General features: G+C 35.7%; 1 protein-coding gene across 4 annotated transcripts in view; it reads left to right on the top strand.

Annotated features, from left to right (window-relative positions):
* Positions 1-17367, top strand: part of CCL20 (C-C motif chemokine ligand 20) — a 43754-nt gene extending 26387 nt beyond the window's left edge. Inside the window, exons 3-6 of one of the 4 annotated variants that reach the window (XM_046643048.1) lie at positions 13897-14194; positions 15284-15395; positions 16113-16190; positions 16884-17367. In XM_046643048.1, coding sequence (XP_046499004.1) covers positions 14116-14194; positions 15284-15395; positions 16113-16190; positions 16884-16905 — 291 coding nt within the window. In that variant the 5' untranslated portion in view covers positions 13897-14115 and the 3' untranslated portion in view covers positions 16906-17367. Of the gene's footprint in view, positions 1-13896; positions 14195-15280; positions 15396-16112; positions 16191-16883 lie in introns of all 4 variants that reach the window. The other 3 variants (XM_046643047.1, XM_046643046.1, XM_046643045.1) reach the window with 3 other exon arrangements.
* Positions 17368-17989: the final 622 nt, after the last annotated feature.

The following is a 17989-nucleotide window of genomic DNA, read 5'->3' as shown; positions in this document are numbered from 1 at the left end:
TACTCTCCTGTAATTATTCATTTATTTATTGTGACATTCAACAAGTGTCAGATTTCCTTGGAGTTGGAGGAAAGAAGAATATCAAGTCTAAAGTATTTTCTTAGTTGCCTTCACTCTAAAACAAAAACTTTTTCATTTGTAATGGCTAAAATTATGTGTCCATGCCAGCAACTTATTCTAATCTCCCGAAAGTCTGTGGAAGAATCAGCTAATATATTTTCTACTGGGGACAGAGGTAGGAAGTAAATACATATATTTTTATTGATAAGTGAAAGGGCCAACATATTTCCTAGGGTTGGTTAAGCAAATTCTGCTCTTGAATACTATTATTTGTTACAGAAAGTGAGGAAGGAAAAAAAGCGAAGTAGGAAAAGAGAGCAAAATTCATCTTATATTTTACACATTAAAAGAAATAAGAATAGGAAAGGTGAGGAAAGAAGAAAAGGAGAGAGAAAAGGAAGAGGAAGAAGGAGAGAGAAAATAAGCTTAAATCCTAAAAGAAAGCTGAAGTGATATTAAAATAAGGTAAATTGAGAGTAGGAGAAATGAACGAAAAAGACCCAAATGAAGATACTTCATATGCTACGCAGGGCCAATGGGGTTTTGAGTTACCTATTCCTGTTTTTACAATCGTCTTTTTAAAAGTGATTATGAATCTCTATTAATTAGTAACAAATAGTTTTAGAGCGGAAAAGTCTCCAGCGATTTTCACGATGAGATACACAATTTCTTAAAATCATATAGATTTTCTTAACTTTTTATTTCCCCAATGGTCCTGCTCACTCTTCAGCTTGGGCAAAAATCATCTGCTGCACTTGACTCATTTCTGGGAGAAAGTTCTTTACTAGGAAACTTAGTCTATGTGACACAGATGTTTGCAAGAGTCTGACGATTTTCACTTCTGAATCTCTACTGAGGGAATGCAGTAGTCTGCTGCAAACATTTCAGATGATGCTTAAATTCAATCATCACGAAGGGTATATCTTTTTGGTTGAGCTTCATAAAAGTTTTCAGGTTTATTTTGGAGATGCTGTACTGATTGTTATTCTAGTACAGACCACATTTTGTTCTGACCCATCTGCCATCAGTCATCCAAGCCTCCTTATGTGTGGCAGGCTTGTATTAAGAACTGTAGGACAGATGCAAATCAATGAGCCTATTCAGTAATGAGTCCAAAGCTTTGGCTGTATTGATGTCATTCCCTGGCCAGCTACTATATCACCCCACCTAGTTCTAGTTACAATCGAAACATCTTTTGAACCAAGCCAATGATTCATTTAATCTTCCGGAACTGACATATAGACTCCAGGCAGATTGATAGCTCTTGGTTTGAGCTGGAGGGCATGGTGGAGCATTCCAGGTGCTTATCTGGTTCCATCATTGGGTTCACTCCCAATGGGTACCTGTGAGCTCTGAAGTAATGTGTCATAAATGGTAATGTATGTAGCTGGAAGTGACGAGGTATCTTAGGTTTTGCTTAACTTTTACTGTGAGAGGAAGGATGATTAGGATGGTGTGATGTAACACAGTCAAGAAAAATATCAGGATTCAAAAGAGATGCTTGCTTAGGGTCAGACCACAGTGAAACACAAGGAAGTATTTATAAGCATACTGGTTAAACTGACTTATCATAAGGAGGTTAAAATCATAACGCTATATAGAAGTGGTAGAAAGAAAGAGTAGAATGGTGGTTACCAGGAGCTGTGCGGTAGGGAATTGTAGAGATATTGGTCAGTGGGTACAAACTTAAAGTTAGAGGATGAATAAGTTCTGGAGATCTAACGCACAGCATTGCGATTATAGTCAATAATAATATATTACATATTTCAAAGTTTCTAAGAGACTAAATCTTAAATGTTCTTACCACGAAAAACAATTGTAGGGCTATAATACTACAAGACTTTACAGTCTTTTCTCCTTATTTAGTGGAAATGAAGCTGTTAATTGATAAGATCTATAAAAGAATTCCTTTACACCATTGAATGGTGTATTACTTCCAAAAAAGAATTAAGAGAGCAGGAATTTGCACATTGCTCATTTTCTGATGGAGATGCTAAGACCCAGAGAACACAATGACTTGTCCAATCCTGCAGCAAGTTTTTGGTGTGGTTAACTAGTTATTCTTTAGCTCTCACCAGCAAAGGAACATGTTTTTCTGAAACTGTCACCTTTTCCTAATCTAATAAAGCAACTTCATAATTAAATTTTGAAAAAGCTATTAGCCCATGCAAATTATTTTCAGTTAGCTTTAACCTCTTTCATCCAGCAAATTCCAAACAAGATGTAATATATTGATTTTCTCTTGACATAATTGTGTCTCTTCTGGGGCTATGCATGAAGTTAGGAGGACAGTGAAAATTTTGCAAGGCTTACTGTAATATTTTCTTGAAAGCCTGGTATGAGGTATTCCAAAAAATAAGATGATTGTTTATCTTCTAGTGCCAATTTTTATTACAAAGTATTAGAACTCTGGATAAAAGTAGCCCTTTAAAATCATATTTCTAAGTTCATTACTAAATATATTAGAAAATGGGGTTCTTTTTATAGGTGGTTTTGAAAATAGTTTATTCTCCTCTGATTATAAAAGCCATAGGTGTTTATTGTAAAAATTGATATAGAAAAAATACAAAAATAAGGAGAGAGAGACTCCCACTACTGGAGATAATTTCTGTTTCCATTTTGGTGAATTTCTTTCCAGTCTGTTTTTTTAAAAATGCATGAGTATAACTATACACAATTTCCCGTAATAGGTTAACATGATATTTACAATTTTTTGTCCTACTATTCTCGCTATCATTATATCATAGCATTTTCCCCTTGCAGAAAATTATTCAAAATTATCTAAATGGTAAGATTATTCAATCTTCTGGATATCCTCTAATTATTTTAATCACTAATTATTAACTATTTGAATATATTCATTTCCTTTCCTATTTTACATAGTTCTGTGATGAGCAGTTCTGTGTGTAAGTTTTGCAAACATTTCTGATTATCTTCTTAGTAGATATGAATTGCCTTAAATAAGTAGTGAGGCTTAGTCTTTCCTAGAAGAACTCCAGAAACGTATGACAAATGGACGACCGAACCCTTCTTTACGGGAGCATAGTAAAATTACTTAATATTGGAGTATTTAAACATCACATATTAGAAATTGGAACATGTCAACATGCTGGCCTTTTAGCTGATGCCATTCACAAAGACCAAATGGAAATTGCTGGCTCTAACATGAAACCATTGGTCTAATCTCTGCGTTGACCAAGCAGCATTCCTCAGCAAGTCATTCTCAGCCTAGTCACATTATTAAAGCTGGCTCCTTCATGTCAGCTTTCAGAAAGCATGCAGGGGAATTTTCAAATTTACAATAGGGAGCTACCAAGATTTCATCATCAGAGCAATAACTCAGTTACATATTTAAAACCTTTGATCTGTTAAATAAATACACTCAGTACCAGAAGCACCTTTGGAAAGTACGGGAGTGCTAGGAATGGTCCTCCTCCCTTCCACTGGTTCTCTTTTTCCGGTTCTTCGATTTCCCTGGCAAAATATTTACTTTAAGAGTTCAGGGCGTGGCACGTACTTTTCACAGAGCATGTTCTTTCTATCTCAGAAGAAAAGAAAAAGTCCCCAGCAGTTAACGTGGTAGAGGCTAGGACATATCGCAGGACTTGATTGTGTTCAGTCATTTGCCGTATTTCAGATTTAGGTATAGTTTTGCAATCTCAAAACTGTTAAATACGTACACATTTCCTGACCCTTAAAATTCCATTTATTGGACTTATCTTAAGAAAGTAATTAAGAATATGTACAAAGATTAATCCATAGAATGTTCTTCATAGTATTATTTATAATAACTGAAAAATTAGAAGCAATCTAGGGAATTAAATCATGGATGGTATAAGAGTACATTTTTTTTTAAAGGATTATTCTATTTTTTTCTCCCCAAAGCCCTAGCACATAGTTGTATATCCTAATTGTAAGTCATTCTAGTTCTTCTATGTGGGATGCCACCACAGCATGGCTTGATGAACGATGTGTAGGCCTGTGCTCGGGATCCGAGCCAGCAAAGTCTGGGCTGCTGAAGCAGAGCACACAAATTTAACCACTCAGCCACAGGGTTGGCCCCAAGTGTACATTTTTTTATATGAACAGATGACTGTATCTTTATTCTTAAATGAAAAGGATAGATTTTTAAAAACATGTACACTATGATCCAATTTATGTTAAATACATGAATAGAAATAAGTCTAGAATAATTCTCTAGATGATGAATTTTTGGTTAACCTTTGTGTTTCTCTTTTGACTTATTTATATCTTTTTTCTTTCAACAGAGCATGTATGATAATTTTTTTTAAATGTGCAGAAATATCTTTAAAATTCTGTGCTTTCTGTATTATGCCTTGTAGATTTCCTACAACCTTTAAGAGAAGAAAAAGCACTAGAAGATTTATATATTCAGCTTGACATATACACTTTGTGATAAAATCTTTTTGCAAAGAAAAGACTAAACATTCAATCATTTCATTAAAACAATTTAGGAGTAGATATGTCTCTACGGTCTACAACTATGCTGCCCCTGTGTCGTCATTCCCCCAGCCTCACAACAGCCATTCCTAATACATCATGATACTATTTTCTCAATGTTCCTCACATAGACTCAGCATCCTCAGCACGTTTCGTAAAATGTTGGTTTCTATTTGCCACATCAGGAAATTATCATACTAAGATCAATCATAAAAAACTGTTGAATAGTATTTATTGCATTTTCCACTGAATATTGTTATAAGGAAACTCTATTAAACCAAGAAGCATAGCGTTTCATCAGTGACAGCTGTCTAAGGAAAATGCGATCAATGCTTCAGAACGTCTAAAGATAGAAGTAAAACCTAATTTTAGTTAAAATAAATGTTGCAAATACAGAAAATGAAGAATATTTTTGGAGTACAGTATGTCAATCGTGTACATGTTTTAGCAGGGTACACCTAGAAAATTTAGATGTCTTCTCATTGTTACACATATACACACACATCCATCATGAACACTAAATATTTTGGTATGTTGTATGGTATGTATCTTATTTCTTAGGGGAATTTTAATCCCATGATGTTTTATGTAGGCTTTTAACCCTTCTTGAACCTGGATTTCAAGGCACAGATCTTGACTGAGCAAGCCAGGCTTGGGCACTCTATTAGTGAACGAGCAAAGAAAGGTCCAGTCAGTTTGCCAATACTACAATTTGAAAAGTTCATATTTCCTAAAAGACTTGAAAATAAAAAAATCAGTTAAGTTGAAGGAACGAAGTTGTCTCCATGAATCAGATTCTTTATCTGAAAGAAAATTTAATCATAGGAAGTTGATAGCTTGGTGATGCGAATTATTTTGAAGTGGCAAGGAAGACACATTGGCTTCAAAACTTATAGTGGGGAATTCCTACTAAGACTTTTTGAGCCCTTGTGTACGTTGATAATTAGAATTGACTCCCCCGTAATGAGAAGTTCCTTGAAAGGCAGTTAAGTCCCCAATTTCTTCGTGCAGTAGAAGCAAAACATAGACAGCTAATCAAAAGAATTTTAAAGTGGTGGGTCAGGAATAACCCATTTTATTGATACTATCTAATGACAACAAACTTTTGATCACAAAACATTGAACCTTAAAATTAAAAGAAATGCAGTTGGACTTAAAAGTATTTTTAAATAACGTGGCTCACTTTCACATGTATAGGAGAAATTTTGCATATGTATCTGGAGCATTTTCCTCCCAGGGTAGCATATCTTCTCCTGTACAAATTTTGTGGTTTCTATTTCTTGTAGATACGTCATGTTTTATTTTTGACATGGCTAGGGAATTAAGCAATGACTCATAGTTTGGAAAAACCAGAATTCCAAAAAATAATTTTGAATGACATATAACATTTTCCCCTTGAATGTTCATCACTGCTTTCTAATTTTTTTTTTCTCATCGAGATAACAAACTGTGTAGCGCTAAGAGCAAAGATTCTGTCACAAGTGTTTTGAAAAAATACCGTGAAACAAAACCAATCCCCCCACTCATATTGAAAGTTAGGATTTATTTGTTTGTTTGAATTTTAACTGAATTAAAACTAATGTTAAAAAAATGATTAAATGGTCTGTAAGGTGACTTTATATTGTGTTCCAACCTAACATTCATGCTTCTCAAGATTGTGTCTGGTTTCAGCTGTACCTGAGTTACGATGAATGAAATCAAGGTTAGACTGTCATATGTGGGGCAAAGAAACTTGTCCATTTGGACATCCATGAGGCATTGCAGACGTGACACAACTCTCAGTTCTTTTCTTCCCCCAATAATCTACTCCTCCCTCAGTGCTCCCATCTGGTTAAATTCCACTAACATTCCCTTAGTTATTCAAGACAAAATATTTGCAGTCATTCCTACCTTTTCTTTTTCTTTCACATTCAATATCCAATTCATACAAAACTACTATTCTTTCAGTAGATCAAAAAAGGAGTACATGGTTTTCACATATATGACATATACCACTTTCTTTCATCAACTCAGGTGGGTGTCCAGATGCTCACTTGAAAATTTGCTTGGCAACCCTCAAGACTCCATTCCTGAGACAATAGTGTCCGTTATCATGGGACTGGTTATAGGGGCTCTTTACTTCGGTTTAAAGAACAACACTGCAGGAATTCAAAATGGAGCTTGCTTTCTGTTTTACTTGACCTGCAGTCTGCCAGTGGTATCTCTTTTGGTTCTGAAAAGAAGCAATTTATGCATGAGTCTATCAGTGGCTGTTATAGAGTAGCATCATATTTTTTGAAAAGCTGATATCTGACCTACTCCCTATAAGAATTTTATGAGGTATCCCATTGACAAATATATCGTATTTAATGTTGGGACTGAAGCCAAAGGTGAAAGCCTTTCTTACCATGGTGCTTTCTCTCGTGATGCTTCCACTGACCCTTAGCATCTTGGCTCTGGCTGTCACTGCAGCTCAGAGTGACATCCTTTAACTATCTCTCTTGACTGTCTCTTTAGTGGTAATGACAATATTTTCAGGCCTCTTTGTGAACTTCAGAAACATTAGGCTTTGGTTTTCCTTGATCCAATATATAAGTATTCCTCAGTGTGACTACATAGTTTTGTAACAAATGAATTTATGGGGCAAAGCTTTTGTCTTGGAATAAATGGGACATAATGAAACAAGTTTTGTGGATGTGAAGTATGTTTTGGGGAAGATTTTTTACAAAACCAAGCTGTCCTCCTGGGGTCTGAGGAGGGACCATCTGGCCTTAGCATGGATGATAGTTATTTTCTTCACAGTTGTCTGCCTCAAATTGCTGTTTCTAAAAAAGTCTTCATAAGCCATTTGTGTCAGGTATTTCTGGAAGCCCTTTGTCACGTTCTTTCAGCCACCTTTGATTTCAGTCTCAGCCGTAGTGGAGTGAGCTCAGAGCACATCACACTGACAACTTACCTTGAGCGTGCTCTGCTTGTCTTTCTGCTCTGGGACCTCCTCAGGGCTGAGGAAGAATGCTGGACCAATCTCCCCACCCCCAAACACAGCTTGAAACTCTGGGGGGTTAATGCCCCTGGGGACGATCCGCAAATAATGAGGGATGTGAGCCAGCTGACAAACTCTCTGTCCGTCATCCTTCAGGGGGGTAATTCTGGAAGACATCTGTTTGTTTCTCAAGAGGCTCTAGCGGAATCAATTCTCCAGTGCCCATAGAATGACCTTGAAAACTTTTCCCTTCTCCACCTCCCTGCCTCACTCTTGTTTCCTGAGGTTATTTTACAAATAAATGATCTGCACCTGAGGCTCGGCTTTCAGGGGAACCCAAACTAAGATGCCAAGAAACAAGACGCTTGATTGTTTTTGAGCAGCCATTGTAGGAATTTGTATTGTTGCTATTCTTTGTTGAAGTTGTGGTTCATTATTTTTATTTTTAGAGATTTATGGAATACTGCAGTATTTGGTGTATATGATGAAGGCTATATGGAAACTACAACTTGCATTACTATCTAAAAGAAACTAAAGGGAAGTTAATGATATATAATACCACTCATTTGATAATCGGATAATAAACCCTTGAGGAGGAAATGAGGAACAATCCACTGACTGGGGAAGAAGATCTGATTTGTAGATCCAGCTAGTGCTTGTGGTTTGACGCTGACGAAGTCAAAGATCTCTCTGGCTTCTGTATCCCTATCTTTACAATTAAGGTATTGAATGAGAGGGTCTCCACTCTTTTGTAGCTTAGCAATTGTATAGTTGGATACTATTCAAAATCCACAGTAAGGAACGTGTTTGTCCCCGGAGCTCAGAAGCAGTCAGGACCCACTTGTGTGGAAGCCAGGAAGCTCCAGGCTGGCTGGTCCTTTGTCCCCACTCCCCCTTGTAGAAATCAAATATCGTTCTTCCTTGCTTTCACAGCACATTCCCTACTAAAATATCTGGCACCTGGTGGGTGCTCAATAAATGCTGTTTTAAAAGGAACTCCTACCATCTTTCAAAAAACTTTTCAAGGAACCCCTATCAGAAAGAGAATGGTCTTTGATGGGCATTCCGTTAGCATGATATGTTTCATGTTCATTTGCCATAAAACTGGAAGGAGCGTTAAGTAACTTTTAAATGATCACATTTTGTTAACAATTTCTGTGAAAATGTTTCATATAATGTGAATATGGCGCTTACCTCCTATTGCTTTGGTTTATAGTTATTTGTGAGTTTTAACTGTCTTATTATAAATTCCCTTGAATTCAGTCATCACGTTATAGCCATATGTATATACTACTAAGTACCTTCCACATAAGACACTTGTCAAATTTTTTCTGAAAAACGAAACAGAAAAACTGAGTAAAACACTGAGACTACTACATGCAGGAATTAGGACTCATTAGGAATGTGTCTGGGATATTTGAAAAGAATGTCTACAAAATAAATAGCCTTCTAATAAATTAGCTTTGAAATAATTTTCTTATATGAACCTTTTCATTAGCATGTTCATTGACTGACCCAAAGGATCAGCTGAAGATCACCTTTTAAAGAGTTTTTAGGTGACAAATATGAAATAATACATCTATCAAACTAAGCAAAGGCTAATACAATGTCAATCAATACAAAAAAGTACCAAAAAAATCAATTCTCTCTTACAGTTATTAAAGGGAGAAGAAAATAAGACAGAAAGACAAATACATATTTCACTCATATGTGGAAGATAAACAAATAAACATGTAGATAAGGAGAACAGATTGGTGGTTATCAGAGGGTAGGGGGTGTGGGGTGGGTGAAAGGAGTGAGGGGGCACATGTGTACAGTGATGGATAAAAACTAGATTATTGGTGGTGAAAACAACGCAGTCTATACAGGAACTGAAATATAATAATGTACACATGGAATTTACACAATGTTATAAACCCATGTGACCTCAATAAAATAATTTAAAAAAAAGAGATGTGATTAAGAGATGAGAGAGAGGGAGAAGAAGAGAGACTACAGGAATGGAGGAAGAGGGATAAATGAACACAGATTCCCAGCAATCAAGAGGAGTCATAAAGAAAGAGGATCTATGGGCTGGGGTGAGTGTCAGATGTAGGTAGGTGGAGAAATTTTTTGTTGTTATTACAGGTTTTATGGAGATATAATTCACATACCATAAAATTCACCCTTTTAAAGTGAACAATTCAATGTGTTTTAATGTATTCATGGTGTTACACAAATGTCATCACTATCTATTTTTAGATTGAAAAAATGAGAAGGAAACTACATACCCATTAGCAGTCACTCTCTATTCCCGTCCCTTTCCCCTGACACCACAACCTAGCACTAGGCAATCCATCTACCGTAGGTTTACCACAGGAAGTAGCCCTACTTCCTGTCTCTGTAGGTTTACCAATTCCAAACACTTCTTACAAATGGAATCATATAATATGTAGCTTTTTTTCACTTAGTATAATGTTTTCAAAGTTCATCCATGGTATAGCATCTATCAGTACATCATTCATTCTTATTGCCAAATAATATTCCGTTGTACAAATTTATCACATTTTATTTATCTATTCATCAGTTGATGACATTTGGATTGTTTCCACTTTTTGACTATTATGAATAATGCTACCATGAACATTCATATACAAGTTTCTATGTGGATGTATATTTTCATTTCCCCCGGGTGCATACCTAGGAGTGGAATTTCTAGGTCATGTGGTTAATTTTATGATTAACAATTGGATAAGTTGTCAAACTGTTTTACAAAGTGACTGCACCATTTTTAATTCCCATCGACAATGTATGAGGGTTCCAATTGGTCCACATCACTGCCAACACTTATCTTTTTGATTACAGCCATTGTAGTGAGTGTAAAGTGATATGTCATTGTGATTTTGATTTATATTTTTGTAATGACTAATGATGTTGAGTATCTTTTTATGTACCTGTTGGTCATTTATATATCTTTAGAGAAATGTCTATTCAAATATTTTGCCCATTTTTAAATTGGGCTATTTTTCTTTTTATTATTGAGTTGTAAGAGTTTTTCGTATATTCTCTGTACAACTAGAAGTCCCTTATCAGATATGTGATTTGCAAATATTTCCTACCTTTCTGTGGATTGATTTTTTCACATTTTTTATAGTATCCTTTGAAGCACAAAAGTTTATAATTTTGATATAGTCTAGTTTATTTGTTTTTAATTTTGTCACTTGAACTTTTGGTGTTGTATCTGAAAAACCATTGCCCAACTCAAGGTCATGAACATTTACTCCTATGTTTTCTTCTAAGAGTTTCTTAGTTTTAGCTCTTATAGTTAGGTCTATGATCCACTTTGAGTTAATTTTTGTGTAAGGTGTGAGGTAGGGGCTTAACATCATTCTTTTGCAGATGGATAACCTGTTGTCCCACCATGATTCATTGAAAAGACTGTTTTTTCCATCCTTGAATGGTTTTGGCACTGTAATAAAAGAACCAGTTGACCACAGACGTGGGGGTTTATATCTGGACTCCCAGTTCTGTTCCATTGATCTATATGTCTACACTTATGACAGTACCACATGTTTTGATTAGCGTGGTTTTGTGGTAAGTTTTGGAATCAGGAAGTGTAAGCCCTTTGGCTTTATTCTTCCTTTTTACAATTGTTTTGGCTATTTGGGATCCTTTGTTAATTACACATGAATTTGAGTATTGACTTTTTCATTTCTGCAAAGAAGCCAGCTGGGATTTTGATAGAAATTGTGTTGAATCTGTAGATCAGTTTGGGGAGTACTGCCATCTTAAGAATGTTAAGTCTTCCAATCCTTGACATGGGATGTCTTTCCGTTTATTTAGAAGTCTTCTTTAACTTCTTTAATAGGATTTTGTCACTTTTAGTTATGCTTTTCACTTCTTTTGTTAAATTTATACCCAGGTATTTTATTCTTTTTGATGCTATTGTAAAAATGATTATTTTCTTAACTTCATTTTCAGGTTTTTCATTGATAGCGTAAAGAAATACAGTTGATTTCTTGTATATTGATCTTGAATCTTGCAACCTTGCTGAATTTACTAGTTCTAACAGTTTTTTAGTGGATGCTTTAGGATTTTCTATATACGAGATCATGTCATCTGCAAACTGGATAGTTACTACTTCCTTTCCAATCTGGGTGGGTTTCCCCTTTTCTTGCCTAATTGTCCTGTCTAGAACCTTCAGTACAATGTTGAATAGAAGCGGTGAGAGTGAACATCCCTGTCTTGGTCTTGACCTCAGGGGGAAAGCATTCAGTCTTTCAACATTAAGTACGATATTAGCTGTGCTGATGACCTTTATCAGGTTGAGGAAGTTCTCTACTATTTCTAATTTGTTGAGTGTTTTATTATGATAAGGTGTTCCATTTTGTCAAATGTCTTTCGTACAATTTTGTTTTTTATTCTGTTAATACTGTGTATTACATTTCCTGTGATAAATCCCCCTTGGTTATAGTGCGTAATCCTTTTTCTATGTTGCTTCATACAGTTTACTAGTATTTTTTAAAGGATTTTTGTGTCTGTTTTCATAAGGGATATTGGTCTGTAGTTTTCTTGTGATGTCTTCATCTTTTTTTGATATCAGTGTAGTACTGTCCTTGTAGAATGAGTTAGAAGTTGTTCCATCTTCTTCTCCTTTTTGGAAAAGTTTGTGAAGGATTGATTTTAATTTTTCTCTGAATGCTTGGCAGAATTTACCAGTGAAGCCATCCGGATTTGGGCTTTTCTACGTGGGGATATTTTTATTACCAATTTGATATCTTTGCTTATTATAGAGCTATTCAGACTTTCTGTGTCTACTTGAGTCAGTTCCAGTAATTTGCGTCTTTCTAATAATTTGTCCCTTTCGTCTATATTATCTCATTTATTGGCATACAGTTGTTTATAGTATTTCCTTTTAGTTCTTTTTATTTCTTAAAGTTGTTAGTGATTTCATCTCTTTCATTCCAGAGTTTAGCGATTTTTCTTCTCTCTACTCCCCCCTCTTTCTTGGTTAGTCTGGTTAAAGCTTGTTAATTTTGCTGACATTTAAAAAAAAAGAATTTGGCTTCATTGATTTCCTCTATCATTTTGCTATTTCCTACTTCATTTATCCTCACTATAAGTTTCCCTCTGAGCATTGCTTTCATTGCATCACATAAGTTTTGGTACGTTGTGTTTTCATTTTAATTCTTGTCCAACTTTTATTATTAAATTGTCTATTCCTCCCTTCAGTTCTGTCAGGTTTTGCTTCATGTATTTTGAGGTGCTGTTGTTAGGTGTATATGCAGTCATAAATTTCGTATCTTCCTGATGGATTCATCCTTTATCCATGTGGAACTCTTTCTTTACCACTAGTAACATTTTTGTTTTAAAATTTTTGTCTATTTTGTCAGATATATGCATAGCCACTACAGTTCTCTTTTGTTTACTATGTGCATAGTATATCTTTTTCAATCCATTTACTTTCAACCTATTTATGTTTAGTGGACAGTTCTTTTTTATGATTTCAATGTTTTTAAACTTTTTAAATGATAATATAATGCTATTCACACTTTTCTTTTGATGTACAGTTCTGTGAATTTTAACACGTGTAGATGTGTGTAACCATGCCCATAATGGGATAGAAAATAATTCCATCACCCCCTAGAACTCCCTTGTGTTATCCTTTACATTCACACCCTTCCTGCAAACTCAATCCCTAGCATACAACGATAATCTCCCTAGTGGAGAGTTCTTATTAACCATCATAAGTTAGGAATTCGTATTACATTATTATTGTTATCACTATTATTTGACATTTGTTTTGTTGATTAACCACTGCTGATAGTCTTTTTTCTTCAACCCTTCTGAGGCTTTGTATTGAGCTATGTAACTACATCAGCATGAAGAGTTAAGGGCAGGTGGGGATTATTTTCTGGGCTGCAATATTGATTAGAGTTGTGTAAATGTAGAAGATTCTTAGAAGAATTGACACAAAATCAAGAGGAAGCTGAGGCTTGAGTCTTACTTAAGGGCTAGCATTTTCCACTAAAACTGGGGACACTGCTACGGTGTTGTATTACCTGATCTGAATGGTATCCTAGAAATTCAAGGTCTTTGCTGATAGCTGAGCACCAGCTATGCAATGGTAATGCATGTCCTAGTATGCCTGGCATCCTACCTCATTCTCCTCCTCCCCCAATGGCTCTGGAAAGCAAACGGAGTGTAACAATAGGAGTTCTGGAATGTTCCAGTGTGGGGCTGACCTTTGCATCATGGTTAATCCTTGTCTTCTCTTTTCAGAGAAATTAGATTAAGTTAAACTGGATAGAAACCTTTACTAGGTTACAGGACTGAACTGCTTTTCCCTCCTTGAAAATCCAAAGGATTTAACAGGATTTTCCCCTTCTCAACCCCTGCCCTCCGCCCTGACCTTCACACCTTCCCAACACTAGGGAAAGGAAGGAAGTTTTCCCTGTGGTTTTGCTGTGTGACGAAATGACGGGGCAGATTGATCAATGGGGAAAACCCCACGTGAGAACACGCCTTCTCTGTACATTCCCAATGTTTACTATAAGTAGAGCCATCCCAAGCCCAGGCTGCTATCAGAGCATAACAGCGCTCTCAAGGTACTGAGTACCCAGCATTGAGCAGGTCTATTCTTTGAGCTGAAAATGATGTGTGGCAGCAAGAGTTTGCTCCTGGCTGCTTTGATGTCAGTACTGCTGCTCCACCTCTGCAGCAAGTCAGAAGGTAAGTGCCACTCTTTCTGCTAGCACAGGAGGAAAAACTATTTTCATTCTCAGCTAAGCCTTGAGCTCGTCTGGGGGTCCGCAAGGGATGGAAGGCTGTTAGAAAGTCTTCAAAGGACAGTGATGGGTGTTGTCAGCTCATTGGTGAGTGGAGGAAGGAAAGCTTACTGCTGCTGATTAGGATTTCCTTTATACTGTCAATCAATCCCAGCAGAGTTTGGAGGTGGGTGGACTCTTAGAGACCTCAAGCTCCAGAACAAGTTCAAAGTGCTGTTTCTGGGAGTGATGTAAGTTGTGTAACATTAACAGTGAAGGAAATGCAGGGAACACTTTCAACTTTCTCACCTCCCGACTAAATAGTATCAGTAAAGTTCAAAACTCATGATTCAGGGGTAGATTATAGCACTGGACTTTTTAAACCTTGCAAGGCCTGGGGGATATCACTTGCCAACTTTGAGATAACATCTGTCCATCACCTTACAGCAGGTTATAATTTAACTTGGGGGAGTGTCTAAGGACTGCTTTATTACTGAGAATCCATCACTTTTAGCAACAGCTACATTCCTGAAAATGCACATGTTGAACTTTTATGAGCAAAATCAAAAATTCCCGTTAACTAAAGTGCTTTAGTTGTAGCTCTTATAAGCAACTCCTATAAATCACATTTTCCTTCTTGTCCTCCCCCTCCTCTCAATACTCATAGCCAGATAATAGATTAAAATCTGCCAATTTGTTCATTTTCTGAATTTGGAAGTTTATTTATAAGAGTTTCTTCAAGTGGGAGGTACTCATATTGTTGCGTGATTGTCAGTTTGTATTTTTTACTAAAGATACTCCTTTTATGAGAAGTCACATGTTTCTAAACTGTATTATTGAATCGAAATTTCCCAGTACACAAACTATTTTTTTTTAAGAGAATTGGACGCTATGTTGAATTGGGTCTCAAAGACATTGTAACTGTGCCTCTAAATAGTTTATTTACCATATAAATCAGATTCTAGGTTTTCCATGACTCCAAGTAGTTCCATAATACCTATCACAGAACAAGTTCATTCATGTGGACTCAATACCTTTTATTTCTTTTCAGCAGCAAGCAGCTTTGACTGCTGCCTCCGATATACAGCACATGTCCTTCATCCCAAATTTATCGTGGGCTTCACCCAGCAGCTGGCCAATGAAGCTTGTGACATCAATGCAATCATGTAAGTTACTAATTGATTTTAACTCAATTGCATCAAGAGTACATGGGAATTTCAGATATAAAAATTTTTTGCCTTTTTGGAGTTTCATTCAGAAATAACTGAAGTAGCAAAGATAGATTTCTTTTAATAGTACAGATCTATTTCAAAGTCCACTTTAAATAGGACTGGAATAAGACAAAGCTTAGTTTTTTAAAAAAAGAATTTAGTTGAGTAGAAAATCACTTTCTAAGATAAACTTATAGGCTACTAAAATGCTATCTCAGGAAAATACAGAAGATATAAACTTTGAAATGATCATCTTATACCAGAAAACATTTGGCGCTGTATGTAAAGACTCAGTAATTATACTGTCACATATAATCTTCTTGATTTATACTGGATATTATACTTTAGAATGGTATAAGTTATTGATTAGATATATACATATTTCATGTAACCACCATCAACAAAATTAAATAGCAATTCTAGGATTTTATCTCCCGCTATTGCACAACCATTTGTTAAACTGCAGAAGTTAGGGAGAATTGATTTCATTTTTTGCATTGAGCTTTATCAGAAGCAATTTTCTTCGTGCATTTTGTTTCACCTCTGAATGAAATAAATAAAATGTTCAGTGTGTAGAGCCATCAACTGGAATATGAAATTTCCATTGCACATTCTGTGAAAAAAGCCATTTAAAACCTCTTTAAGCACAAATCGAATTTTCTGATTCTTCAGCTTCTACACAAAGAAAAAATTAGCTGTGTGTGCAGATCCAAAGAAGAAATGGGTGAAACAAGCTGTGCATATCCTCAGGTATGGAACGTTCACAATCAATTAGCCTCTCTCCAAATGTGTGGGGCAAGGGCTTTGTGCAGAGTGGTGGATCACTGAGATTCTTTAGCCTGAAAATGGCATAATTTTTAAAGGGGAAATTTGAGTTGGACCATGAAAATGAAAATTAGTTTTTTCCACTCATAGATCATTTCTATTATTTTAAAAATATTTTGTGTGTGACATAATATATATTTTATTTATATTTTTTAAATTTAGTGATTTTTTGTGTAGAGCAATCTAAGTGATAGCCACTAGTTGATTGATTCTTGTTGCAAAGATGCCTACTATTTATATAATTTACAGACTACATGACATTTGATTGTTTGTTAAACACTGAAAAATAAACAGTTAAAAGAGATCAGTGGTTCTGATTCACACTGGTGACAATAGAGAGGCGTAATAATGGACAGCAGTCACCTAACAGCAGGGTACCATAGACACTGAACTTGAAGACAAAATAAGTGTTCATATCCTCTTTCTGTCATTAGATAGCTGACTTATGTAGGGCAAGGTCCATCCTCTCTGAACCTCGATTACCTCATAAGCACTCTGAGCTGCTTGGCATTTGCAGATGTGATTCGGCAATGAGAGGCTATCTTTAGGTACCAAAGCCATTCCTGATAGCCAGTCACTCTGTCTTCACTTATTCTGTTGTCCTTTTTCTCTTTACAGCCAAAGAGTCAAGAAGATGTAAAAACTGATTCTCTCTGGAATGGAATTGGATACAGTCCAAGAGTGAAAAGAACCTGGCTGGAGTTGCTGGTTTCACTTGCACATCGTTCATGGTTTAGCACTTATCTGACTCGTGCCTCATTGGACTTGTCCAGTTAATGAAGTTGATTCATATTGCATCATAGTTTGCTTTGTTAAGCATCATGTTAGAGTCAAACTCTATTTTATGTTAAGTTATTTATATATGTGCATTTTTTGTGTTTCGCTATTTAATGCTAATTTCCCATAAGCTACTTGGTTTAGTCTGAGCTATAAAATCATGTTTGGAGGAAAGAGATCATATGGACTTTCTTCTAAGCAGGAAGTTATTTTTAAAAAACTGTTTAACACTCTTCTGTTTACTTACTTTTGTTTCCTAAAGGTTTTGTTGTAATTACTTTGTAAAAGAGAAAAGTGATGATGAGAAGAATAAATATTAAAAATAAAAGAACCAAAAATTGTTTGTTGATTGAGTTATATAGCATATATTAAGCTGTATATTAAAAATATTTAAAGGTATAGTAAATATGAAAACTTTCTCAAAAATTGTATTTCCCATTTACTTCTTCCCCTGCCTTTATTCTCTGTCCCTCATGGTCCTGGACATCATTCTATATAAATTACAATGGAAAGATTTTTTTCGTTTTTTGATTTGAAATCCTCCAAAGCAAAAATTAGAAAGATTTTATATCTGAGATTCATAGTTCAGTGTTTGTTGGTATAAAACTTTTTAAAATAAAGAAATGTACCCATACACTTTGTGACTACAGGGACACAACCACCATTTAGAAAATACTTTGGGAAATCACTTAGTCCATCATTTTGCCACCACCAGGGAGCTAGGAATGGGCATCTCAGCCCAGGAACATTTCTAAACTTTGGAAGTCCTCTTGAGCCATCGTTAAGTAGTTTCCAAAAAGAACATGACTACACAGAGGAGCCTTAGAAATTAATTGCCTCACTAAGCATAGGAGAGACTTCCAATGTGTGAAACCCAGCAAGAACCCAGAAATAAGACAAAACGACAACATTCACGCCCCAGAGTTCCCGGAGCATCTCGACACAGT

Source organism: Equus quagga, chromosome 17 (genome assembly GCF_021613505.1).
Source record: "Equus quagga isolate Etosha38 chromosome 17, UCLA_HA_Equagga_1.0, whole genome shotgun sequence".
In the NCBI taxonomy this organism is placed as follows: domain Eukaryota; kingdom Metazoa; phylum Chordata; class Mammalia; order Perissodactyla; family Equidae; genus Equus; species Equus quagga.
This window is presented reverse-complemented; position numbering and strand designations above follow the sequence as displayed.